The 22,465-nt window shown below is 48.6% G+C and overlaps 7 protein-coding genes across 7 annotated transcripts; 3 read left to right on the top strand and 4 right to left on the bottom strand.

Annotated features, from left to right (window-relative positions):
* Window positions 1-11: 11 nt before the first annotated feature.
* Window positions 12-2,764, bottom strand: schA (serine/threonine protein kinase SCH9; the record flags this gene model as incomplete). Its single annotated transcript, XM_032044289.1, has 2 exons — window positions 12-1,443; window positions 1,497-2,764. The coding sequence occupies 2 exons, from the start codon at window positions 2,762-2,764 to the stop codon at window positions 12-14; spliced, it is 2,700 nt and encodes an 899-aa protein (XP_031904712.1).
* Window positions 2,765-7,557: 4,793 nt separating this feature from the next.
* On the top strand, window positions 7,558-9,927 carry BDW43DRAFT_262495 (chromatin remodelling complex Rsc7/Swp82 subunit-domain-containing protein). The gene is made up of 3 exons (XM_032040431.1): window positions 7,558-7,699; window positions 7,791-8,841; window positions 8,905-9,927. Exons 1-3 carry the CDS (start codon window positions 7,651-7,653, stop codon window positions 9,494-9,496), a joined length of 1,692 nt encoding a protein of 563 aa, XP_031904711.1. The 5' UTR covers window positions 7,558-7,650; the 3' UTR covers window positions 9,497-9,927.
* Window positions 9,928-9,953: 26 nt separating this feature from the next.
* BDW43DRAFT_262493 (ESCRT-III subunit protein SNF7) lies at window positions 9,954-11,380 on the bottom strand. The gene is made up of 4 exons (XM_032040430.1): window positions 10,860-11,380; window positions 10,587-10,791; window positions 10,310-10,518; window positions 9,954-10,244 (listed from the first exon to the last, which is right to left on the bottom strand). The coding sequence occupies exons 1-4, from the start codon at window positions 11,032-11,034 to the stop codon at window positions 10,162-10,164; spliced, it is 672 nt and encodes a 223-aa protein (XP_031904710.1). The 5' UTR covers window positions 11,035-11,380; the 3' UTR covers window positions 9,954-10,161.
* A 199-nt stretch (window positions 11,381-11,579) lies between these two features.
* BDW43DRAFT_306571 (nuclear telomere cap complex subunit Ten1) lies at window positions 11,580-12,062 on the top strand (the record flags this gene model as incomplete). Its single annotated transcript, XM_032046053.1, has 2 exons — window positions 11,580-11,665; window positions 11,759-12,062. The coding sequence occupies 2 exons, from the start codon at window positions 11,580-11,582 to the stop codon at window positions 12,060-12,062; spliced, it is 390 nt and encodes a 129-aa protein (XP_031904709.1).
* Window positions 12,063-12,327: 265 nt separating this feature from the next.
* On the bottom strand, window positions 12,328-14,642 carry BDW43DRAFT_321082 (MFS transporter). The gene is made up of 4 exons (XM_032049254.1): window positions 13,944-14,642; window positions 13,498-13,874; window positions 13,175-13,448; window positions 12,328-13,116 (listed from the first exon to the last, which is right to left on the bottom strand). Exons 1-4 carry the CDS (start codon window positions 14,264-14,266, stop codon window positions 12,384-12,386), a joined length of 1,707 nt encoding a protein of 568 aa, XP_031904708.1. The 5' UTR covers window positions 14,267-14,642; the 3' UTR covers window positions 12,328-12,383.
* A 1,851-nt stretch (window positions 14,643-16,493) lies between these two features.
* BDW43DRAFT_262483 (uncharacterized protein) lies at window positions 16,494-18,757 on the top strand. The gene is made up of 6 exons (XM_032040429.1): window positions 16,494-16,768; window positions 16,882-16,969; window positions 17,030-17,063; window positions 17,122-17,707; window positions 17,769-18,068; window positions 18,156-18,757. Exons 1-6 carry the CDS (start codon window positions 16,641-16,643, stop codon window positions 18,649-18,651), a joined length of 1,632 nt encoding a protein of 543 aa, XP_031904707.1. The 5' UTR covers window positions 16,494-16,640; the 3' UTR covers window positions 18,652-18,757.
* A 123-nt stretch (window positions 18,758-18,880) lies between these two features.
* On the bottom strand, window positions 18,881-22,425 carry BDW43DRAFT_306568 (bifunctional cytochrome P450/NADPH--P450 reductase; the record flags this gene model as incomplete). Its single annotated transcript, XM_032046052.1, has 5 exons — window positions 18,881-20,412; window positions 20,476-21,456; window positions 21,509-21,949; window positions 22,006-22,248; window positions 22,299-22,425. The coding sequence occupies 5 exons, from the start codon at window positions 22,423-22,425 to the stop codon at window positions 18,881-18,883; spliced, it is 3,324 nt and encodes a 1,107-aa protein (XP_031904706.1).
* Between the last annotated feature and the right edge of the window lie 40 nt (window positions 22,426-22,465).

Below are 22,465 nucleotides of genomic sequence, written 5' to 3'. Positions count from 1 at the left end.
TCGCAAAATAATCACATGTCGAAATTGTCATCAACGTTAAAGATTCCGGCCTCTCCGCCTTCGTGGGACTTCTGCACACCAGTCATGCGGTGATCTTCAAAGCCCCCATGCCGGTGAGACCGTGACCACATGTCCGGGTCCTCGTCCATATGATCTGTAGGCTCATGTTTAAGATGGTGATCGATTGAGCTCTCATTGACAAATGTGAAGCCCTTGAAGTTAGCCTGCAAGCCCGGCGACAGCGGGGTGGATGCTGTCATGAAACCATTGGCCACTGCGGCCGCACGGTCGTTCAACTTGGCGTTGGCATCTAGCGCATTCGTGAACTCGGGATCAAAGTTAGAAGTGTCTGTATCCGACTTGAGTTTCGGTTTGAACGGAGGGATGACCTGCTTCCGGGACAAGGCTTCCCAGTCCACATCGTGGAAGAAGGGATGTTCCTTGAGCTCCTTAGCGTCGCCTTTAGCTCCTAACCGATGCTTCGGATTCCGGTTGAGCAAGCCTTTCACGAAGTTCCTTCCCTCGGTGCTCAAGGCGTCCCGTGGGAACCTAACCTTACCGAAAGCGATGTTCTTATACATCTGCTGGGTATCCTCAGCATAGAACGGACTCCAGCCGCAGCACATCTCGAAAACGAGAACACCCAGAGACCAGAAGTCAACCATCTTCGTGTACCCTTGCTCATCAAGGAGAACCTCAGGTGCTAGATACTCGGTTGTGCCGCAAAATGTATTGGTGGTGTCGTTTTGGGCGAGATTTGCTTTAGACAGACCGAAGTCACATAGCGCGATGTGGCCGTTGGCGTCGAGCAGGATGTTCTCTGGTTTCAAGTCTCGATAAACGATGTCGTGCTCGTGGAGATGCTGAAGAGCCAGGATAAGCTCAGCGATGTAAAACTTGGCGCGGGCCTCCTGGAACCGTCCTTCCTTTTGCAGATGCCAAAACAGTTCGCCTCCTGACATATAGTCCGTAACAAGGTAGAGGTCGGTTGGAGTCTGGAAAGAAAATTTGAGGCCGACAATGAACGGAGAGGCAGCCATAGCTGTCCGAACCAGGATGTTCCGCTCACCCAAAGTATGGGCAACTTCCTTCTTCTGTATGATCACCTTCTTCGACAAGACTTTCATGGCGTAAATCCGGCGCGTATCTTTCTTCTTCACCTGATAGACCTGGCCGAATGTACCTTTGCCGATAAGCTTCAGAACCTGAAAATCGTCCGGTCCCACCTGCTTCTTCTCCATATGCTCAAAATGCATTTCCATGTAGATTTCGCCGGAAACCGGGGCGTCGCCTGGACCGCGAGCAGACAAGGGGAACCACCCTTCTAGGCGGCTGTTGTCTTCCTTGAGGTTGACACATAGTCGCACGTGACCTAAGAATGCCTCTTGATTTTTGCGATCATACACGGAAACATCGATCTCGGATTGATCGCCAAAAACATCACTGGAGATACGTCGTCAATGAAAAGATCCGGCATGATTGAAAAGGCAACTTACAAGGTGGCTTCATGGTTCCAATGGGGATCGGTTACCGGTGCCCTTCCCCGATTATCGAGGCCATCGAAGGAGCTATTGTTGCTGCTTTGCCGACTCTTCATGGGAATTGCCATCGGCCGCCCAGCTTCGCGATCGGACTGTTCCTGCTCCTTTTGCCGTCGCTCAAAAGACGCTTCTTCCTCATCCTGAGCACTCTTGGAAATCCATTCGTTCCACTCGAATACAGAGACCACATAGGGGTCGAATCCTGGCTTAAGCCCGCGGCCTTCTGAAATTTTAACATACAAGTTGCCCTTGATAGGAGCAACCGGTGGGTTTGGTTGGGGTGTTTCGGCGGGGGAGGGAAACGCTTCCTCAAGTTTCCCGGCAATTTCATCTGTTGACTTATCCATCTCATCGGACTGCTGCGTTAGCTCTGTCGACTGAGGTGAAGAAGTAGCTGGTGGCCTATCGGTCTGCGACCCCTCGTTGGACATGGCACGTGGGGTAAGCGGTGGAGTATTCTTTATACGAGCGAGATCAGACACATTCCCAGTTAGCTTCGCAAGGTTCTCAGAAGATAAAGAAATGTGTGGCTTCTCATGCTCGAGGAGGGGGACTTCCGGAAAAGACATCGGATCACAGGTATGAGGGAGACAAGGATTTGAGAAGTGAGTGGCAAGGACTGGGTCGTCAGAGACACTGGACACTGGATGAGAGGTATGACGGCGACATGGAGGTTCAGGAGAAACGCTTGCAGGTGGAGACAGAATGTTCTTCAGCGCGGTGAAGATAGAGCCTACTCCCTTCTCTGGGGCCGATGACCCTAGCTCAGCCGCATCCGACTCTTTCTGTAACAAGGAAGATGCGGAGGAGTAAGGGGGTGTGGGTAAACTTGTAGGAGCTAGAGGCTCCGGTGTGATTTCCTTTGCTTCAACTTTCGAAGATTCCATGCCCGGCACCTCATCACGCTCCATCATGACAAAAGACCCCGAGGATGAGGAATGGTGACCAATGCTTCGGTCATCCCGTGTCCCTGTGACGTACGCGCTTGACTGAACCAGGTGCGCGGAAGTAGGAGTCTCAGAAGGGAAGAGCTGTGATTTGGGAGGGTGCAGCGGACCATGGGGAGCACCAACCTGGAAGAAATTGTGCATTATGGAAGGCTGACGCTTATCCGAGAGCTCAGGCTGTGGAGTAGCCATCCCAGACGGGCTTGGACTATTCGAACCGATCTGATCCTGATTTTCGTCATCCTGTAGACCATTGCTAATGGATCGGTTAGCCATAGGTGATAGTCGCAAGTGTGAGTTAAACCGGCCGACGAGACACAAAAATAGTGACATGATGATAACAATAGGACATGGGAGATTCAGCCAGAAGAGATCGCATGGCCGTAATCCAGTATGGAGATGAGAAGCAGCAGAACCAGTTTGGAAAAAAAGCTAACGCTGCATAAACCTGCAGGTCTCTTCCAGAAGCCAACCATAAGGCTGACACGAATGCGCGGGTGCCTTCACTCAGCACGGCACAACCCATGGACAACAAAGCACATCAGTCAACCTGCAATGATGCCAGGAATGAGGGCCTTCAGGTAGAAAAGTCTAACCCTTTTTTTCTGGCACCTGACCTGAAACAAACAAAACAAAGAGACCCCAATTTTCTTTATTTCAATGACCTTGATAAAAATAAAAAAAAAATAAAAATAAAAAAAATAAAAAAAGACACAATCTAGACCAGTGGAATTGAGTTGACTCACTTCTGAGATTTCAGCAAGCCTGCATCTCCATGCAACTCGGATCCGTTCTGAGTAGCAGCCATGGTTTATGTTCCATTCGACACCGAAAAAATCCTCCGCTTTGCACACGTCGATGATGAGATGATAGCGCGACTGGTCACGTCAAGACTGTGAAAAGCGGATGGTGTGGGTGACCGGTCAAAGTGCGGAAGTCGAGAAGAAGGGAAGAGAAAAAAAAGAAAAGGAAAAAGACTATTAACACCAGCGGACAAATGTCGAGCTAAGGAAGTTTGCGGATGGATGGATCCGACCGGGTTCGGATCGTACCAAGTAGTGGTGGAGGATGATGGAGGGGTTAGGGCGGGATGACCGTCGACTGTTGTGGTTTTGTGTTAGAATCGATTCCGCCAGTTGATCAAAGATGGCGAGAGGGAATGGGACTGATAAAGTGAAAAGAGAGAGGTGAAAAAAAGCCAAGGAAGTATGATTCACAGGGGCAAAAGGAAGAAAACGGAAGCGATGAGTGGCAGTATTACTCAGGCGAATCCCAAGGACCGGGGCAACGTGAAGAAAAAGCCAATGCAGTTACAGTACCTTTAAGTTAAGGGTAAAGTAATTGGGGATCTCAGTCGTTGTGTGGATGAAGTGAACCTTGGTTTTAGTGTCAAACTCTGGGTCCATTGATTTAAACTGGGTGAACGGCGGACTGCGGGATTTCCCCAGAAATATCTGTCCAGAAGGGCAAAAAAGGATAGAAAGAATAATTAAATCAGTGCAGTCCTATTGATTGGTAACAATAGGGGGGGAAAGAATATCAATATAATAATCAGTAAATACGTTGGCTGAATGGGTGGCGTTTTAAGGCCATAAGCTGAACAGCACCGACATAAGCTGCCGCTGATGCCGCTGGGTCGAATTGATGGCGGACTGTGAAGAGCGCGGTACTTAGCACTAAGTTAGGCAGCCTACTAGCACAAAGGTACCAGTTAAGCAACCAACACAAGGCCTCACTAATCGGAAGATAGAAATCAGAATCTTGTAGTGAGGGGGAGGGGGGAAATCAGAAGAGGAGACAACGATAATAATAAATAATGATAATAGATTGAACAAGAAAATAGAAAAACAAATCAATAATTTAAAATAAAATATTCAACAAATTAATAAAATCTCTCGCTTTCTTTCTTTCTAGTTCCTCCCCCCCCCCTTTTTTTTTTTTTTTTTAATTTTTTTGGTGGTTCGAGTATTTCTTGGGTAATACTAGAAACTCCTCTTTCCCATAAAAAATGAAAATAAAATAAAATGAACAAAATAAAAGTGAAGCTCACCGTCGATTCTGGATGGTGACCGTGAAACGCTTCGGTCTACTATTGGTGCGATGTCCACATATAGTGCTCTCTGTTTGGTTCCTTGGGCATTAGGTAAGGTCCAAAATGCGAGATACTATTTCATTAAAAAAAAAATTCAATCAAATAAATAAAAAATACCTCGAAAAGAAAGAAGCCTTACACCGAGTGGAGATGAATGGTGGTGCTGGACAAATAGAGAAGGACGTTATGGAACCACGGCGTGTGTTCAAGTCATCTCGGAACCACATTTCTCTGGAGACAAATTCTTGAGGAAAGAGATAATCATGACTACCAGGACCGGTAATCCAGTATTATATGTTAACGAACGACGAATTCTGGTCAGCGAGCAGACAGCTGCTGGATATAAAGCCGAAAGGGGTTTAGGGATGAGAAGGGAGAAGGGAATGATGACAGCAGGAGAAGGTCGGATGATGAGCAGATGGGGTAGCAGTAACCGCCATCTTTTGCCTCTTGGAGATTCGTGATCCGCCGTTCGGTTTGGAAACCGGGAAATCTTCGAAAGCCTCAGGTTGAAAGTCTGCACGGGTGCGCACTATCCCCGATGGGGCAGTTAACCAGTCGGTCACTGACAAGTGGGAATCGCAACTTAATGTCCTTGAAGTGTTCCTTATTTTCCCCTTCTCTCGACCCGTAATTCGATTGATCTGACGGGCTTGAAATTATGGAATCCTGAAACTGTAACTTTTCGTACCTGTTGGAAATGCCCAATTTTTCAATATTCTGGAAAAAAGTCAAACCCCCTGGCATCCTGGGTTCTGTAACGTTCATCGATAAGCTGATGGATAGTTTCAGAATGGCGTCTTATCTCCAACACGGAGTACTCTGCTCCTCCCACACTAATCTCAATATCTCTCATAGTTGCAGGAAATCGTTCCCAAAGATGTGAACTCGATCTCCGCCACCTCCTCTTTCTAACCAAACCCCATTCCTAACTGTCGGTCTACGGAGTGGAAAAGGTGGGGTTATACTCCGGCCCTCCAACCGAAAATGTCATTTGTCGCCAATTTGATGGTCGATCATCGATGGATTACCGCGTTTAATGCATTGATTATCGATCGCGGAAATGACTCGTTGTATGAACTCATCCTCTACAGTGGCAACAACTCTTCGCGTTTCAAGTGTCAGCGGATTTTTGGGGTCAGCGATGCGGTCTCAGTTGACAATCGGTCTTACGGCCCCATTGCCAGCCTTAATTCCCCTAGAATGCAGTGACTACATCTTCCCTTGAGATAACCCCCTCCCCCCTTACCGCTTCCCTCCTAGGCCCTAACTTGCTTGACTCATCTCTCTCAGCTTGCTTTCTAGAATGGTCTAGGTACTCCAGATCTCCCAACTGGACGGGGATTGACTCCAAAACAATGTGCAGCCTTGTTGGCGGCTCGCAGCGAATCGCTCACGCTTACAGCCGCATCCTCACGTTGCACTGAAAGGGAGACAAACATATAGTTGCTTGATGATTCACCAGCTTCTTGTTTTTTTCTCTGTCAGGAGGTATGACTAGAGTCGTACTGTAGTAGGGTAAGATTAGCCCTAACGCCCATAGGGCATACACCGCCCATTCGTATTAAAGATAGTAATCCCGGAAGCCCAACGGACATAACCGAAACGTATTCTCTTTTTTTTTTTTTCTTTTTTTGTTACTCATCATTCAATTCATTAGTAGCAGCAAGGTTACACCAGCTCACTGCGGGTGCTCGCTTCAGGTGCGGTGGTGAAAGTTATGGCGGCATCGTTTGACTGAGCTCCGGTTAGACGGTCAGATCAGCCGGCCACCCATTCTCCTCCTGCCACATTCAGTGTGGCTTAAAAGGTGCACGTTCGAAAAACCTGTCTTCGAGTCGGAAATATTCTCTAAGTGGGCACTGACGATAGCAAGAATTTTCCGATCCTCCAAAAATGTCAAGTACTATTATTAATAAGAAAATGTAAATTATAATAATAGTAGTAATAATATTAATGTATGTAAATAATGTTTACCCCCTCTGGTCAATAAAGTTATGGCTATCGACCAGGAATTATGGGAAAAGATCTCCACGAACGGTGCCTGGGTCAAGAAAAAGCCAGCTCTCCTTTCACCCGCAATGACCCGTCAATCACATCTCATATCTTCCCGGTCGGCTCAGGGAGGATCGTGCATCTGAGGCTACTTGGACGCGGTCAGTAGGTAGGTCACCTGCAAGCTGCAGCGTGGTGTCAGCGATCTACAACATGCAGCGGTTTATTGTCGCCAGAAGAGCTCCGAGGTCTTCCAAGGGTCCACCTCATTGATGGTTTCCCCCAGCCTCTGGAATGGAGGGCTGACGATAAACGGAAACTCTACTTCGAAGAGCAGCAGCTTTTGTAGGGTTACCATTGCACAGTGCAAGTTCCCCCCTCCATCGAGTTGCATTTGATGAGCGAATGCGGAGCACTCCTACCATCCTAAGGCATACCGGTGGAGAGGAGGGCATTCAGAATTTCCCTTCGACCGTCAATCCTGACATGTGAACTGCGAATAGAAGCAAGTCATAGACATTTGGGACGTCAGAAACAATGTCCGTGCATCCCCTTATCGTGATTGTGAATCATCAGGCATGTTGCCTGGAGGCTTGATGAGAATGTTCCGATCCAACCCAACACGCAATGCTCCCTACATAGACTGGTTTTCAATGGCGAATGACCTGCCTTGAACTGATTTTTCCCTTCAGCGTGTAGAAGAGTAGACCAACCCCATTATCGAGGAGAAAACTGCAAATCAAAAGATGACGTTTCACAAAGGGAGAGAGGGACAATGACATCACCCGGCAGGCACTTAAGCCACCTTTCCCAAATAATGCCAAGAGAGAAAGTCTCTCAGTTAGGGGCACTATCTCGAAGGAGTAATTGGTTTTCCCCACGTGGCGGTCATTTTAAATATAAAATGCCTCAGGCACTCACGGTAATTATCCACGTGACTTGATCATTCGGGGGCGGAGAAACCGAGACGCCGCCCATCTCTGGCGCGCTCGCAGAAGGCACGTCCAAGGGTAATCCTCATCCCGTACATTCTGTTTTTGGCCGTTGTTCCCCACTCCGAACAGCTGCTGTCGCTATGGCGAGGAAGCTTAGAGCGGCTGCACAGGCAGCACAACAGTCGCTGAGTATGTTAATTGAACCTCACTGGTGTTTTCTTTCTTCGATCCCCCATCCTCACCAAGAACACACAGGCGCGTACAACTAACAGCTCCGCAGGGAACGCTCCTCCTCCGCTTCCAGATGCCTCCGATGAGGAAATGGCTGAGGCACCCCCATCGCGCGGGTCTTCCCCCGCAATAGAAGACCCAGGAGATGCTTCCGACAAGGATCCCGATGTTGTCCCCGAACCCGACCCGCCCCAGGAAGATGTGCCTGCCGCTGTCACCAATCCCCCTTCGCGCGGTGACACTCCGAGCCGCGGCCGTGTGTCCGCAATTCCGCGAAAGCGACGCATAGGTCGCCCCCCGAAGAACCGTCCTCCAGACTGGGATACACCGGATGACGGTTCTGCGCCGCCAATCCACGTTAGCACACCCGTTAAGAGGAAACGTGGGCGCCCTGCAGCGAGCGGCGGACGATGGGCTCGGAACCGGGGGCCGTCGCATGTAACCCAAGTACCTATTGACAAAGAAGGAAATATGATGGATGTCGTAGATGATGAGGTGGTACTTCCAGACGACCCCGAAGGTGAGACCAAGGTCGACAAGAACGGCATTTTGAAGGGTGATCGAGAGTATCGAGTTCGTACGTTTACAATCCTCAACCGTGGTGAAAAGCAGTACATGTTGTCGACAGAGCCAGCTCGATGCATCGGGTTCAGGGATTCGTATTTGTTCTTTCAGAAACATAAGCGCCTCTACAAAATTATCATTGATGACGACGCCAAGCGTGATCTCATCGAGAGAGAGATCATCCCTCACTCATACAAGGGTCGAGCCATCGGTGTGGTAACCGCTCGGTCCGTCTTCAGGGAGTTTGGCGCGAAAATCATCGTGGGTGGCAGAAAGGTCGTTGATGATTACAACGTCCAGGAAGCCAAGGAGCGGGGGGATGTGGAGGGCGAACTGGCTGTGCCGGAGGATAAGCTGCCTGGTCCGGGAGAACCATATAACAAGAATCAATATGTGGCGTGGCACGGAGCTAGCAGCGTCTATCACACTCAAGCACCGTCAGTTCCTCTGCCTACGGGCAAGGCCGTCGATTCGAAGAAGCGAAAGGTGACAGTTACTGGTGATAACTGGATGCTTGAGCATGCCCGGGAAGCTAGGTAAGCAAGACCCTGAAAATAACAAGGCCTCTCGGACCTAGGAGCGTGCTAATCACCTCATAGCCATTATAATTCGATACTTTCGAACGTACGTCGAGAGAATTTAGAAGGTGTATACGACATCCATACGAATGCTATACAATACCCCAAAGTTATGCAGCCTTCACATGCTCGCTGGGAGCGTCTACCACCCGCGGATCCTCGAGTAGCAACCAAGTTGACGAAGGAGATGTCAACCCTAAGTCTAACTAATGGAACCGAAGAAGATGAACCGACCACTGAAAGCGACGTGCAAGATGAGGAGGCCGGTGAGGAAACTAGCAACAACACCATCTTCTCATCGATCCCATCTGCATTTTCCCGTCGTTTCGCCATCCATGATGTACACTTTGAAACTCCACCGTATTCCAATATGGGCATTCCCGGACCTGACGGTGACGTGCATGATCTCGGCACTAATGGCCTCATCAGCAATACAAATTTATCGTACCCTGAATTTGTCAGCCCCGAGATCCTAGCAGAGCTGCCCGCGGATTGCAAGGATGCTCTTGTTGAGGCCGCTACGCGCGAATGGGAATGGAAATCAAAGTGGCACAGTGAGGTGGGCGACGGCGCTCGCACCACTCCGCTTAAGAGCTATGCTTGGTTTCCTTGACCTGATGTTGTTTTCTCAGACTGTCAACCAAGTTTGTGAAAGAAAGTCTTGTGACTCTCTTCGTTAATATCTTTCTATGTATGACACATTGTGCTTGATTTGGGCCGGTTTTTATGGGTGGCATGAGAAAAATGGGAGTTTTCTGCGTTTAATTCGGGGGTGTATTTTGTTACAATGTTTTCTACAGCTAATGTCTCCTAACTGATACCTCAAGAGACAAGAAACGACAGGTAGGTTTGCCTTTATATTGTGTCCCATCGGTGGCAGATTAGACAATTCAATCCATCTTTTAAATGGTGTCTCATCGTCTCTTATTGCTCTCAGTATAAGGCTGGTGTTTAGTCCAATACTATGGCATTACACCATACTATTAGAGTCACCTTAATAGCAATACACTATTTACCTGACATTTGCATAGTGTATGTGCGTATGGACCGATGAGTTATAGTTGTGTTATGCTAGGTTTATGCTCATTCTTGACACTGCTATATTCAGAAGAGGTTCTTCGATCTATTGATATTCTTTGACTTAGGGGCAATTATTGATCATAATAAACTTCGTAATTCAATTAACCGGCGCTGAATGATTGTATCGAAATAGAATGGGCTAACGAGGAAGGAAAGAAAGAAAGAGGGGAAATAAGGGAGATGAAAGGGGCGAATGTATCATCCCATGGCCATCTCCGCACGCAGCTTCTCCAATTCTGCCTCCTCGTCTTCTTCCTCTTGTACCTTGGATTTGCCTTTGGCTGTAATTCAACAATTAGATCGTATATTGGAATATGTGGTGGTGCCAAGAAATATTTAAACTCACGTTCTCCATTGGCCGCGGCCGGTAACCGGTTGAGTTGATCTGCAACCGGTACCGTCCCTGTGTGAAGCATTCGTTCGTCCATAGCCTCCTGTTCCAAACCCTCGAGCTCGGCTTCCAGCTCGGTCTCGTCCGCCTGTTCGCCGATCTGGGTGTTTGTGATAGCCTGTGCGATTTCCTCACTGAGTTGATGTTGCTCGCGGAGTTGATCCCTGAGTCCCCGTAAGTGGCGTTCATCCCTAAAACACAGAACAAATATAGCCAATCCAAAACCACGTACATTGTCTCATCAACCTTATCAATAGTCAAGTTACCATGAATCTGCGTCATGGCCGCACCAGCCTGCTTCATCGCATTCAGAGTCTCCTGGTTAATGTTCGCCGCCTCGATCGAGTATATCTGCTGCTCTAACTGAATGATCTGCGCCGTCGTCTGTTCGAGGTTCTTCTCGTGGACCTTCTTGCGCCGCAGGGCAGACTTAGCCGCTACATATCATCAGCCCCATTCACCCCTAGAAGAAAAGAAAATTTGCAAAATCAACCAAGACCCATACCGTTCTTATTCGTCGTCACGTTCTTCCTGGCCACGGCATCCTGCTCCTCCATCAGATTCTCCAAATGCTTCTCACGCTTCTGCAGCATATCAAGCTGCTCTCGAAGCTTGAGGATCGCATCCTTCGGCGCATCCTTCCGCTTCTGGGCTGCTGAGCCACCGAACCATGACCACATCTTGATAAGGGTTGTGACAGATTATGCTCCCGTATTTCCTCCGTGTCCAATCCTTTAAATGCAAATAAAAGATACTAGCTCCCTATCCAAGTCGTAATTCTCCCAATACTCGAGACCTGTGATGCCTAGAAGTCGGTAGAAAGTGGTGGAGTCAGGCGGGAAAGATAATAGGCAGAGAGAGAGGGGCGGCGGTCGAATCGGGCGGTGTCGTAAGCTGTCGCAGAATAGTGGAATGGGCGACCGACTTCCAATAGGCAACGAATCAGTCTAAGCCAGGGAGTATTAGTTCGGTAGGAAGAATGTGCAAGGCAACACTATTGAGGAGGGAATTCGTGATGGCGGCCGGGATGAGATCCGTTTTCCCCCTCCGTTTGGTATGACATACGCGCTAGGCCTATCGTAGATGGCTAGTCACGTGGTATTTGTAGCCTATTCGCTCTTCTGCTTTGGGTTTAGTAGGTTTCTTCAGAAGTAGACTTCTGGTGCCTTGTTGTTTTGTTATATTGGATTGGGACTATGCGTGTTGCATTCCCACTGGTTGAGGGATGAATGGCCCTCCTCCTTCGGCGAGAGCTTTTCTCTCCAGTATTCCTTCACTTCCTGTTGGTGTGAAGGTCCGGTTTCTTGGTTGGTGCGTAGATTCTCTTTATTCGCTCTTGCGGTTTATACATATCATTTGGGATGCATATCCTCGAAGTGCAGGCTAATCACATAGAGAATGCAGCGTAAAAACCTACAACGTCTCCTCGGGCCATCTAGTCCTAGAGCACAACTATCCCCGTTGCAAACCAACCCAGGAACCGCCAAGTATCTCTGTTGATATCAACGCTGTTCTAGAAACGGTGGCGGCGGACGAACTACGGGTTGGTGCGTGGGTGAACGTGCTCGGATATGTGAGGAGAGAAGGGCCTTCGGTTTACGTGGAAGCCGTGATGATGTTCCCAGCTGGGGCGATTGCAGTGGGAGAGTATGAGAGGATTCTGCACAATTCGCTGGAAGTGGATCGAAGGGTGCAGAGGCCTAAATGATGGACTCGTTCAAATTGAAAAAGCATGCGAAGCAAACGAATGGTGGCCTCTGACAAAATAATCATTTATTTCCCTATATCAGATAAGTAAATCTGCAATATTCATTACAATTATCTTGATCATATATGCTTCGTTGCCGTGAACATGCGATAGCGTGTATACGCCTCTAAGAATGACATGACCCAGACGCCAAACATTGGAATAAATTTTGAGAAGACTGGCGGACGTAAAGTATATCGGTTCGGCTTTTTTCTTTCTTTCTTTCTTTCTTATTTAGTTGCCTCTTCCTGTTCGCCGGCTGTGATGTTGGTGCTGGTTCTTTTAAACCTCCATATTCTCCTTCTCGTTTGTCTCTATATTTGCTTTCGCCTCTTCCCGCTGCTGGCGTCGTAGTCGCTTCCCTTCCAACTTTTTCTTATCCTCTTGCATCTGCGAAATCAAAGCACTCTTTCTTCGGATCTTGTAGCCATATTTATAGAAGACAAACGGGATCGGTATAATAGCTACCTCGAGCAAGCCTAGCAGGGTACCAGACCAGTTTGGTCCGATCCCGGCATAAAGATACGTACCCACCAAGGGCAAAACTCCACCCAGGATACTGCGAATCACGGAGTTACCCGCCATCGCAGATGCGGCGTAAACCCCATAGCTGTATGACAGGTAGTTCGATGCATAGATAAAAACGCCTGTGTTTCCTGCCCCGAACAGTACCCCCGCAAGGATGGGGACAATCCAATGTATCGAAGCCGGTGCGCAAGTCCATGCGAACCAGAGTTCACCGACTGGGATCAGAATGGCGGATACGCATACGATCGAAACCATGGCTTCTGGGGGGACTTTCCCGGTCTCTGGATCTATCGGGTGGCTGTTGATCATGCGGCGGATTAGCGGTTCGCAGGATATGGTTGTGAGACAGCCGATGCCGATGCCGAGGAAGGCGAGTCCTGAGAGGCCGAGTGACCAGCCGCGAATGTCACGGAAGACGATTGGATAGGCGGTGAAACAAAGATATAGAATACCATAGACGATCGCGATATAGATGTTCCAAAATATGCTGAAGTGGACTATTAATTTCAAATGCCCGCGAGTAATGGCAAGGGAGGGATTATTACCAAATAGGCTCAGTGACAGCCATGACGAAAGGGCGTCCCAGGTTCACTTTCAAGATCTGAATTAGACTGGCCTTTTGGTCGTATCGGCTCCAGTAGGGATCACGGGTCTCTTTTCGCAGGCGGGCAGCCTTTTTCTGCAGAATAATGGGGCCGTATGTCTCCTTCATGATCATGGAGAATACTAAAGCGACGCCTGACAAGATTAAGGCAATCCAATCCATCCATCGCCAGCCGAGATATTGCGTGACAAATCCTCCAATAATGGGACCCAAGACTAGGCTCCCGTTAGCTATGGAGAAGTACACGCGAGATAGAATACGAACCTGGGCCATTCACTGGGCCAATACTCCAGATAGACATTGCAAGGGCTCGCTCTTCGTCATTGACTAGATCTGACACCATTCCTGGCGCGGTTGAGATCATAACACTACCGAAGAAAGCCCCTATGAATCGCACCACAATAAGAGTGACTACAGACTCTGCACGAGCGCAAGGTATAATTAATACCATGAAGATAAACAAGCACGCCACAGATACAGGCTTCCGGCCGTACATCTCACTCAAGGGGGCCATGAACATAGAGCCAACCGCAAGGCCGATCAGGTATAAGGTAAGCCCTAAGGTAACAATGGTGCTGGAAGTTCCAAATTCCGCTGCAATATCTGCAACACCAGAGGTATATGATGTAGAGTATAAAACGCTGGTTGAGGGTTATCGTTAGGCAGGTTTACTTCTCACGAAGAGCAGAGTATATGAGTGGTAGACTTACACAACCAGTGTATTCCAAGAGAGGAAGGCGATTCCCATTCCTTTGTATGCGAGGGACCAGTTCTTGGGATTCGTCTGGTCCTGGCCGTCCTCAAAGTCAACTTCATAAGCCAGATCCGACGTACCATTCGTGCGAATAGACGTAATTTTTCTACTCAGGCTAGGTTGCGACTGCCGTGAAGCTCGTGTATAAATTTGGTCTTGCTCTACGGTATCCTCCGACGTGGTAGACCCGGCAAGAGAATTGGTATCCGCTGGTGAGGATTCCTTCTGGATATGTTGGGGCCATTTTTCGCTATTTGAAGGATGCTGTGAGGATGACATTCTTCTTGGGAATATCCACAACGGAAAGCTAAACACTCTGCAATGGCTTGTTGTTTGGTTGAGTATCTCAAGAAGGTTCTTGATCTATATGGGTTCCCGTCGAGGAATGAAGATGGAAGATGTTATGCAGTGGGCTCGATGAGGTACATTGAATCTTTATAATTATATGAGATCATGGATAAATGGCATGAAGAAAAATATACAGAAAAAAAAAGAACGATTTCCTTAGCAGTGACCTGAGAATGAGCACCTGTTTCCAAGTTGATGTTCGGCAGAATAAGATGGTTTCAGATGGCTAGGATTGAGCAACCCCGGAACTAAAGTAAATGGGAGTAAGAAGCAATACGTCGTCAGGAATTGAAAACCAAAAAATCCCGACAGGGAATGGTTGACATTTTATTTCCATTGTACGCCGTAATCTCAAATTAGCGCCTTTGTTTCTTAATAATGGACTAAGTAGGTGTGGGGCTCAGAGAGAAGTGCAGTTAGTAGTATACGATGATAAGGCCTCAGCATGGCACGAGGGACGGAGTACCTAAAATGTGATCTATGCTAAATGTGGTAGGTCATACCAAGTCTTACAGTACACAAACGTTTTTAATCCTAGTTGCTAAGGGGAAACTCGTACATCTTCATGTTGTGGGCTCGGGCATCCCAATCCCATGCCGGCCAGAGTCCGAGGTCAAGAGATCGCCTCCACATGGCCAAGATATAACCGTTGGGGAGAAATGACAGATCTCTTGCCGCTGGATACTGATCTACCTAAGAAAACAAGGCATTGCTCGTCATGGTAACATTATGCCCAGGGAGGTGTTGGCAACCTTGACTGATTCTGTATGAAGTAGAGTGGAACAAAGCCCGGCTCACATTCAAGGAGCAAATTTAGTTCCGAGATCATTCCGAGTCATAAATACTTAGCGCCGGCTGGAAGGTAGATAGATATAGATACCTCAAGTCCACTGCTTGTGTGGTCCATTTGAGGCGTTCCTCGAACATTCAACTTAAGCTCATTTACCCCCCATATCCCCCAGACGGGGCGAGGAGTCAATACAGCCCCAGTCAGTGGACAGTAAGGAAATGAATCAATCAATCAGTACTCCGTACCACAGTGGTGAATGGCAAGGTCCCTCATCACTAAATTGCCAAGATTAAACTGGCTCCACCAGGACTTTAGCCGAAGAGTGAGTGACTCATCAACATGATGCCTTTCATACACTCGTCAAACGCACTTCAAATCCACCGTGACGAAGAATTTTCGTCCTGTGAAGTTGGAGATGTAAGCTCCGGTTTACCGCCCGTGCCGGTTTGCCGATCACAGGGTTGGAAGCAAGAGGTGAAACGTCACTAAAAGGGAAAGGAATGGAGACGATCGTGGTCAGAGTGAAGGTCTGAATGCAGGCCGATTATCATTGGGTACCCATGCGGGACATGGGGGCCTCCGGTTACTAGTTCCGGAGAGACGAGGGCACAATAGCCCTGATGAATCACCACGAGAGAAGTTGACAGGTACTGTACTGCTAGGGTAGTCCCCAGCACTTTAAATAAACTCCGGAGTAATCTTCGCCAAAGGGAATAGAGTTCTCTGGATGGCTATTGAGCACTGTGGACGGTCAAAATGCCCGGCCAAATCTTCAGTCTCACAGTGAATGGAATCCTTGAGGTGCCCGAGTAAGCCAGGGGTAGAGAGAGACCGAAGTAATTATCGCCCATGTACCGAAGACAACTATATGATTGTTCTGGGAGCAGAAGTTCAAATAAAGTACAAGGTAGTTAATGTCAGTTTTTGATTATTGATCAAACATGACTCGTCTGGTATCACGTGGAGGGGACCATTAAAGCGGCAGTATCCGAATTGCAGAAAAGAATCCATTCATACATATACATACTACCTAGCCAGAGTTCCTAGGGTAGGATACGTACTCAATTAGATTACAGTGTATTACTGAAATTAAACGGTAGAACCACAGTGCCAACATGCTTAATTTTTATTAGATTTTGTGATTCTACTATTCCTGTACTTAATTCCCTTGGATTTTTAGAATACATATATACCCGGAAAGTAATTATCGAACCATGGTATAAGTATAGTAGATTTAAGATAGTAATCACTGGATGATTTCAAAAGTATATATTCTGTATAGACTATAGATAGTAGATTTTTTAGGCATAAAATTAAAAAGAAATTTTAACACGCCTTTAGGGCCTAATCTAGGCACCCTGCCGGCACTGTGGATCCTCCATTTCTTTGACCCCAAGGAACTTCGGCTGGACAAGCAGCGTGAACCTGTCACTTTTTAAACATGCCAGGAATATTACATCATTGACATACATGCTCTCTATTGTTTAAGCCTGGAGATCCACTTAGATCATTAAAATGATGAACTTACGAGCTTCCAAGGCCTGTGACCACTGCCGTGTATCCAAAAAGCGATGTCGCCCACCATTGCCGTGTCAGAACTGTGTAGCCGCTGGGGTGCGATGTATAGTTCGGGAGAAGGCAAGGTACAGTCTCACCCTGCACATGATCCCTTCCTTTCCACGTATCTCCGAAATCACTTAGTGGGCATTATTATTATGTTCTATTTGCATTAGGCATCTCTGATTTTAGTACATAGACCGTCACGGAGACGTAAGCCGCGGGCTACGGACGAGGTGTGGCCCGACAGCTACACAGAGACCCGAGCTACTTTCGTTGGTGAAAAGGCCAGTAGTAGTAGGGAGCTGACTCCAATATCAAAAACTGACCCTGCAGATTATGTCAAGGAATTGGTCTTTAATTATATCTACTCAACATATGGTCGGTCTCTAAACTCTGCACCTACTGGAGATCAATGATTAACGAACTAGCTATCCAGATGTCGTCCTGAAATGCACCCTTGCAGAGCCAACTGTTGCCCTAGACGATGGCCAACGTAGCGTGTGCTTCAATTCTCCAGAGTCTGTTTATATTGACGCTTCGACCATACGCCAACTCCTTTCGGTATCGGCAGCGGACTTCATCGCACGACTGTCTCCCGTAAAAGTATCTCACATAGAAACACTCGCAAACGATATACTATCGCAAGTCCCCTGCCATAAGAGTTACATATCTGTCCAGGACCTTGTCGCACTGGATATAGCCCTCGATCGGCTTGGTCTTCTTCTCGCTGCATTAGCGCTTTGTTGCCTCTATCCTAAACCGATTGATAACAATGCTTCTTCATATTTCTCGGGTTCTCACTATCTTCTCAAAAATTATGCCGTGAGGCCTTCCCTTGACCTTTGCACAGCATTCTATTTGCAGCATCTTTATCTACTAAAAACAGGGCCTGATAATCGGGACACGACAGCCCTTACTATGGCCATTCGCACAGCTCACGACCTGAAAATTAATGTGACGGAGTCTGCTGATCGTGATACGCTACCCGCTAAATTATATCTGTTTTTGTATTTCCACGATCAGTGCGTACCTTGCCATTTACCCATATATCTCAATCGAGGTCAAACCCATAACTGTCAACAGATGCTGTGCCATGAGCAACAACACCCCCCCGCTTATCAAAACAAGCGATTATAAGGCCAACGTCTTCGACCACGTTCTGGAAGAAGAAACAGATCTTCGCCCCATATTCGACATCCTAGTAGCTAACGGCCAAGTCCTCGAAGCATTATACGGAAAGATTTGCGACTACAGCAACATATACCACCTCGAGGAACTCCTCGGATGCGTTTCTAAATCAGCACGAAAACCAATGCAACCGTTCTTAGGCCTAGATGGATTCAATATGAACTACGAAGCACCAGTCCAGATTCACATGTTCTGGTACGCTCATGAAAGCTTACTTCCAGTGCCCTGTCTTTTCCACTCTATGCTATCAACCGATCCCATCACTAACAAGAAGTATTTCAGGGCCCGAATAACCCTCCGTGTCCACCGTCTCACCCTAACGCAAGACTGGATCCCCTCGATGAGTATCTGCGTCCGCTCCTCCCAAATGATCCTCCTCCTCTACTTCCAGACGTACAACCCCACAATACACCCCGGGTCCCAGGACCCCCACACTATACAACACAAACTATCCGCAGGCCTCCCTATCCTCTCCATGGAGGGCCGGATGCCCCTTACCTGGCGCCAGGTCAAACGCATCATGGCCTCTGCCTTCATCCTCATCTATGCGTACTGGCATGGCGAGGTTACCTTCGAAGAAGTCTGCCGCAGCACCGCGATGGCCTTGGTATTGCACGAGTGTCAGCGGGTCAGATGGGGGAAGGAATTAGATGGGGCTATGACTGTTTTACGGAAAATTGCGGGGATTTGTGGGATGACTATCTTGCCGAATTTGTCGAGCTTGTTGCCCGATGTTGATTTGGCCGTTCTTGAGGCTATCTCTGGGCCATCTTTTTAGGAGAGGATCGAGGTAATTTGGCTGGTATGGAAGGCCTTTAGGTGCTAGAAGATGCCTGGTAGTAGTACGCAATTATGGTAGATGAATATCCAGAAATGTTTGTCAATTGGCTAACCAATCTAAATTATGCATCGACGACACAAAATAAACAGCCTCCAAAAATAAAAAGCTCAATCGCCAAGAGGTGATAACAGATTTTGACAGCCAGCGCCACGGGAAGTAAAAAGAACTAAGCAAAAACATCGGTAGTATATCTCTCCTTGGCCTTCATATCATCAAAGAACTTCTTCACGGCCGTCTCCTCATCATCATCCGAAACAGCCTCACCTCTCTCCTTTGCCAGACGACGAATCTCATCCCGCCGCTCAAGGAAAATACTCTTAACCGTATCGCGAACCGCATTGCCTACTCCGGGCTGACCGCAGACGTAAATTCTCGCCCCGCTCTCGAACAGGTCAACAAGCTCCTTCCGATCTTCCAGCATCAGATCCTGCACACGTGTGCCCTTCGATCCATCGCTGGGTCGACTGTATGCTCGTCTTACTTCGACGGCGCCTAATTTTTCCCACTCGGCCAATTCATCCGCGCAGATGTCGTCCTTGCCCTTAGTACGGCAGCCGGCGTAGAGGATTGCTCTGGCTGGTTCTTGATCTTCGGGCAACTTGGAGCCGGAGCTGCGGCGGCCGCGGATCTTCTCGGCGCGGTCCATGATGAAACCACGGAAGGGCGCGAGACCGCTTCCAGCGCAGGCCATGATCATAGGGGTGGTGAGTTCGGTAGGGGGTTTGAAGCCGGTGTGCGAGGGGCGGACAGAGATGTGGACGCGTTCTCCGGAGCGGAGCTCGGAGAGATATGTTGAGGCTACGCCCAGGTATTCTTCTTCTTCGGGGTTGGTTGAGGCGAGGGATGGGGCTTTCAGGACAGAGAAGGTGATGGCGCATTCGGTGGGGTCGACTAAGGGGGAGGAGGAGATGGAGTACTGGCGGACTCGCATGGGAGGGAGCATGGCGACGAAATCGCCAATCGGAAGGTTGATCGAGGGGTATTGCATGAGTAGGTCTAGGGCGCTGATGCGCTTCTGAGAGATCTCGGCGAATCGGGCTGGGTCGGAGGCGATTGCCTGTAACTCGGCTTGGGTGTCGGGGTCGGTGGCCGCTGCGTCAGCTAAGGCGGCTAGGTCACGCTTCGAGGCTGGTTGGGAGAGCTCGACGTACGTGGCGAACAGATCGTAGGCGGAGAGTTGGGTGTCCAAGGGGATGGAGATATGTTTCGAGGACGAGGAAGATGCTTTCTCGATGCGGAGCACGGCATCCCAAGGGAGGTCAAAACGGCTCATAACTTTGCGGACCACGGTGCTGGGGTTAACAGGGAGGACAGCGAGATAGTCACCGCACTTGTAGTGCATGTCAGTGGGGAGTTTGAAGCGAATCGTCCGCTTGGCAGGCATGTCAGGCTGGGTGAGAAGGGCATTCTCCAAAACAAGACCTTCTTTCAGTTGGAGACCGAGAGTGGTTGCCCGGTGACCCGAGCTGACCTCTACATGGAAGCTGGATGACTTCTGTGAGCCCTGAGCGTTGGAGCTGCCGAACTTAGCCGTAACAGCCGGCCAGAAAAGGGCTTCACCCCAGGTATCGAAATCCGTGACGATGTCAGCGTTGGCCGTGTCGGTCAGTCCGATCTCACAGAGCCTGTTTGCACCATTCTCACCAATGAGACGGTTAACCTCCTTGGGAATGCGGTAGAAGGTTGACTGCCAATCATCTAATTTCATGCTCTGTTAGAAGGTTTGGTTTGCATGTAGACCGGAGGATAGATTGCACTTACGGTGACCACAACCGAACACAGCATAATTAACGCCTTCCAGGGGGTTATCGCCCTTCAAGGCACTGAGCCATTCGAAGAAATGGGCTGCGTTATCTGGGGGCTGTCCTTCATAAGAAGCGGTGATAAAAACGACAGGCCCATTCTTGGGGATGTGATCCCTGGCCGAATCCAACGAATCAACTTCGGCTGAGTAGCCAAAGCCAGTAGCGTCATCGGCTAGGCGTCTTGCGAATGACTCACAAGTTCCAGTATTGCTGCCATAGTAGACATACATCGGCTTCAAATCAGCGGATTTTTTAGCGGCGCTTGACTTGCCGTGGCTGGCGGCTTCCACCTGTTCGGCACTGGTGGCGCTCAGTGACGATCCTAGGTGCGTAGCATCCAAGCCCTCACGGAGAGTAGCTCTCATATAGAAATTGTTAGGCTTGATCGTGAGGGTCTGCTTAAGCTGGATATTGTACGATGGGTCATCCAGCTGGAAGTTGAAATTTTGCAATAACATCGCAATGACAAGGAGTGCTTCCTGCCAGGCAAACGGCCGTCCAATACATGCTCTCGATCCGTTTCCGAAGGGTTTCCATGCGTGCTTAGGCAATTTATTGAAGTGCTCATCCAGCATCCGCTCAGGCTTAAATTCCTCCGCATCAGGACCGTATACCTTTGGATCGCGCTGAATCTTGCCCAGCAGGAGAGCGACCGGCTCATCCTTGCCAATGACATACTTTCCATTACCTAGGGTGACGGGGTCTTCGTGGTTCTTAGTAGGGTGAGGGCCTACTGCAATGGCTGGTGCAGTGGGGGTGAGACGTAAGGTTTCACGCATGACAGCAGTGATGTAGGGTAGCTTTTGCAAGTCTTCCACAACAATCTTGCGGCGTCCAATTGCTCTGTCCACTTCCTCCTGCGCTTTTTGATATGCCTGAGGATTCTTGAGCAAGTTGTAGAAGGCGAATGAGAGCAAACCAGAAGTGGTTTCATGTCCTATCTGTTGTTAGAGAGATAGGTTAAATCCTTCACCAAAAAAACAACTCACCGGCAATCAGGAAAGTGATCATATTATCAATAATCGAGTCAAATGACATGCCCTTGCCGGTCTTCGGGTCCCGGCCATTGATGAGAGCATTGAGCAAGTCTTTCTTTTCCACGGGATTTTCTTTGCGGCTATCTACTAGTTCCTTGGAAAGATTGCGCAGATACTCGATATCTTCATAGTACTTGTTGTTTTCTGAAGTAGGCAGGTTGTTGACCAAGGCTGGGCGGCGAGATCGATCGCCTGCCGTTTTCAACATGCCAACCATGGCGTCCACAAAGGGGTGCATTTCTTCGCTGTAGAAGGAGTTGAATCGTGTTCCCATAGCGCAGAGGGCGATGGTATCCAATGTGAGGCGAGTGAAATCATCTGTCACCATGATTTTTTGCTTGGGGCCTTGTCGCGCCCACTTCATCACCAGCTGCGTCGCAATGTCATGCATTTCTGTATATCAGATCAGTCCATCTGATACCGGTCTACACTAGCAAGACAGAGTATACCGTCAAACATATTTTGAATGGAAAGTGGTCCGAAAGCGGGCATCAAAATGCGGTGCGCAATCTCCCAGTTCTCCTCGCCCAGATGGGCCGTGAATAAACCATCATGGATACCGTGACGAAGTTCACTCAGACCAGCTGTGATTTTTTTGGTGAACCGTTCCTCATCGAAAACTTCAGCTGCGAGCTCGTGGGAGCTAACTAGGCATCGTGAGAATCCGAAGGTTGTTAATCGATAGATGGGTCCTGCTTAATATTAACGTTTTATTCCTCACGACAGTCGCAATCAAATATACCGTAAGTATCTGCCATCATTTCTAAGCTCCTGAGAGGGATTTCACTCTCAATATCGAGGATATTTCCCACCAGAGGTACACCCCGTGGCCCTGGGATGGGCACATGTTCCGTCTTAGGTGTGCTCATTGTATAAAGACTGACTGTGAGGGGGGGGGGGGGGGGGGGG

This window comes from Aspergillus alliaceus (genome assembly GCF_009176365.1).
Source record: "Aspergillus alliaceus strain CBS 536.65 unplaced genomic scaffold BDW43scaffold_4, whole genome shotgun sequence".
Classification (NCBI taxonomy): Eukaryota; Fungi; Ascomycota; class Eurotiomycetes; order Eurotiales; family Aspergillaceae; genus Aspergillus; species Aspergillus alliaceus.
Note: the sequence above shows the minus strand (reverse complement) of the source record. Positions and strands in the feature narration are given on the sequence as shown.

Coding starts and splice junctions, on each gene's coding strand:
- BDW43DRAFT_262483 (XM_032040429.1), top strand. CDS start 16,641: ATGATGAACTTACGAGCTTCCAAGGCCTGTGACCACTGCCGTGTATCC. Junction 17,064..17,121: donor TTATATCTACTCAACATATG/GTCGGTCTCTAA, acceptor CTAGCTATCCAG/ATGTCGTCCTGAAATGCACC. Junction 18,069..18,155: donor GTCCAGATTCACATGTTCTG/GTACGCTCATGA, acceptor GAAGTATTTCAG/GGCCCGAATAACCCTCCGTG.
- BDW43DRAFT_262493 (XM_032040430.1), bottom strand. CDS start 11,034: ATGTGGTCATGGTTCGGTGGCTCAGCAGCCCAGAAGCGGAAGGATGCG. Junction 10,792..10,859: donor CGTGACGACGAATAAGAACG/GTATGGGTCTTG, acceptor GATGATATGTAG/CGGCTAAGTCTGCCCTGCGG. Junction 10,245..10,309: donor GGCCGCGGCCAATGGAGAAC/GTGAGTTTAAAT, acceptor GTTGAATTACAG/CCAAAGGCAAATCCAAGGTA.
- BDW43DRAFT_262495 (XM_032040431.1), top strand. CDS start 7,651: ATGGCGAGGAAGCTTAGAGCGGCTGCACAGGCAGCACAACAGTCGCTG. Junction 7,700..7,790: donor GGCAGCACAACAGTCGCTGA/GTATGTTAATTG, acceptor ACAGCTCCGCAG/GGAACGCTCCTCCTCCGCTT. Junction 8,842..8,904: donor GAGCATGCCCGGGAAGCTAG/GTAAGCAAGACC, acceptor ATCACCTCATAG/CCATTATAATTCGATACTTT.
- BDW43DRAFT_321082 (XM_032049254.1), bottom strand. CDS start 14,266: ATGTCATCCTCACAGCATCCTTCAAATAGCGAAAAATGGCCCCAACAT. Junction 13,875..13,943: donor TCTTGGAATACACTGGTTGT/GTAAGTCTACCA, acceptor ACCCTCAACCAG/CGTTTTATACTCTACATCAT. Junction 13,117..13,174: donor GCTGTCACTGAGCCTATTTG/GTAATAATCCCT, acceptor AGTCCACTTCAG/CATATTTTGGAACATCTATA.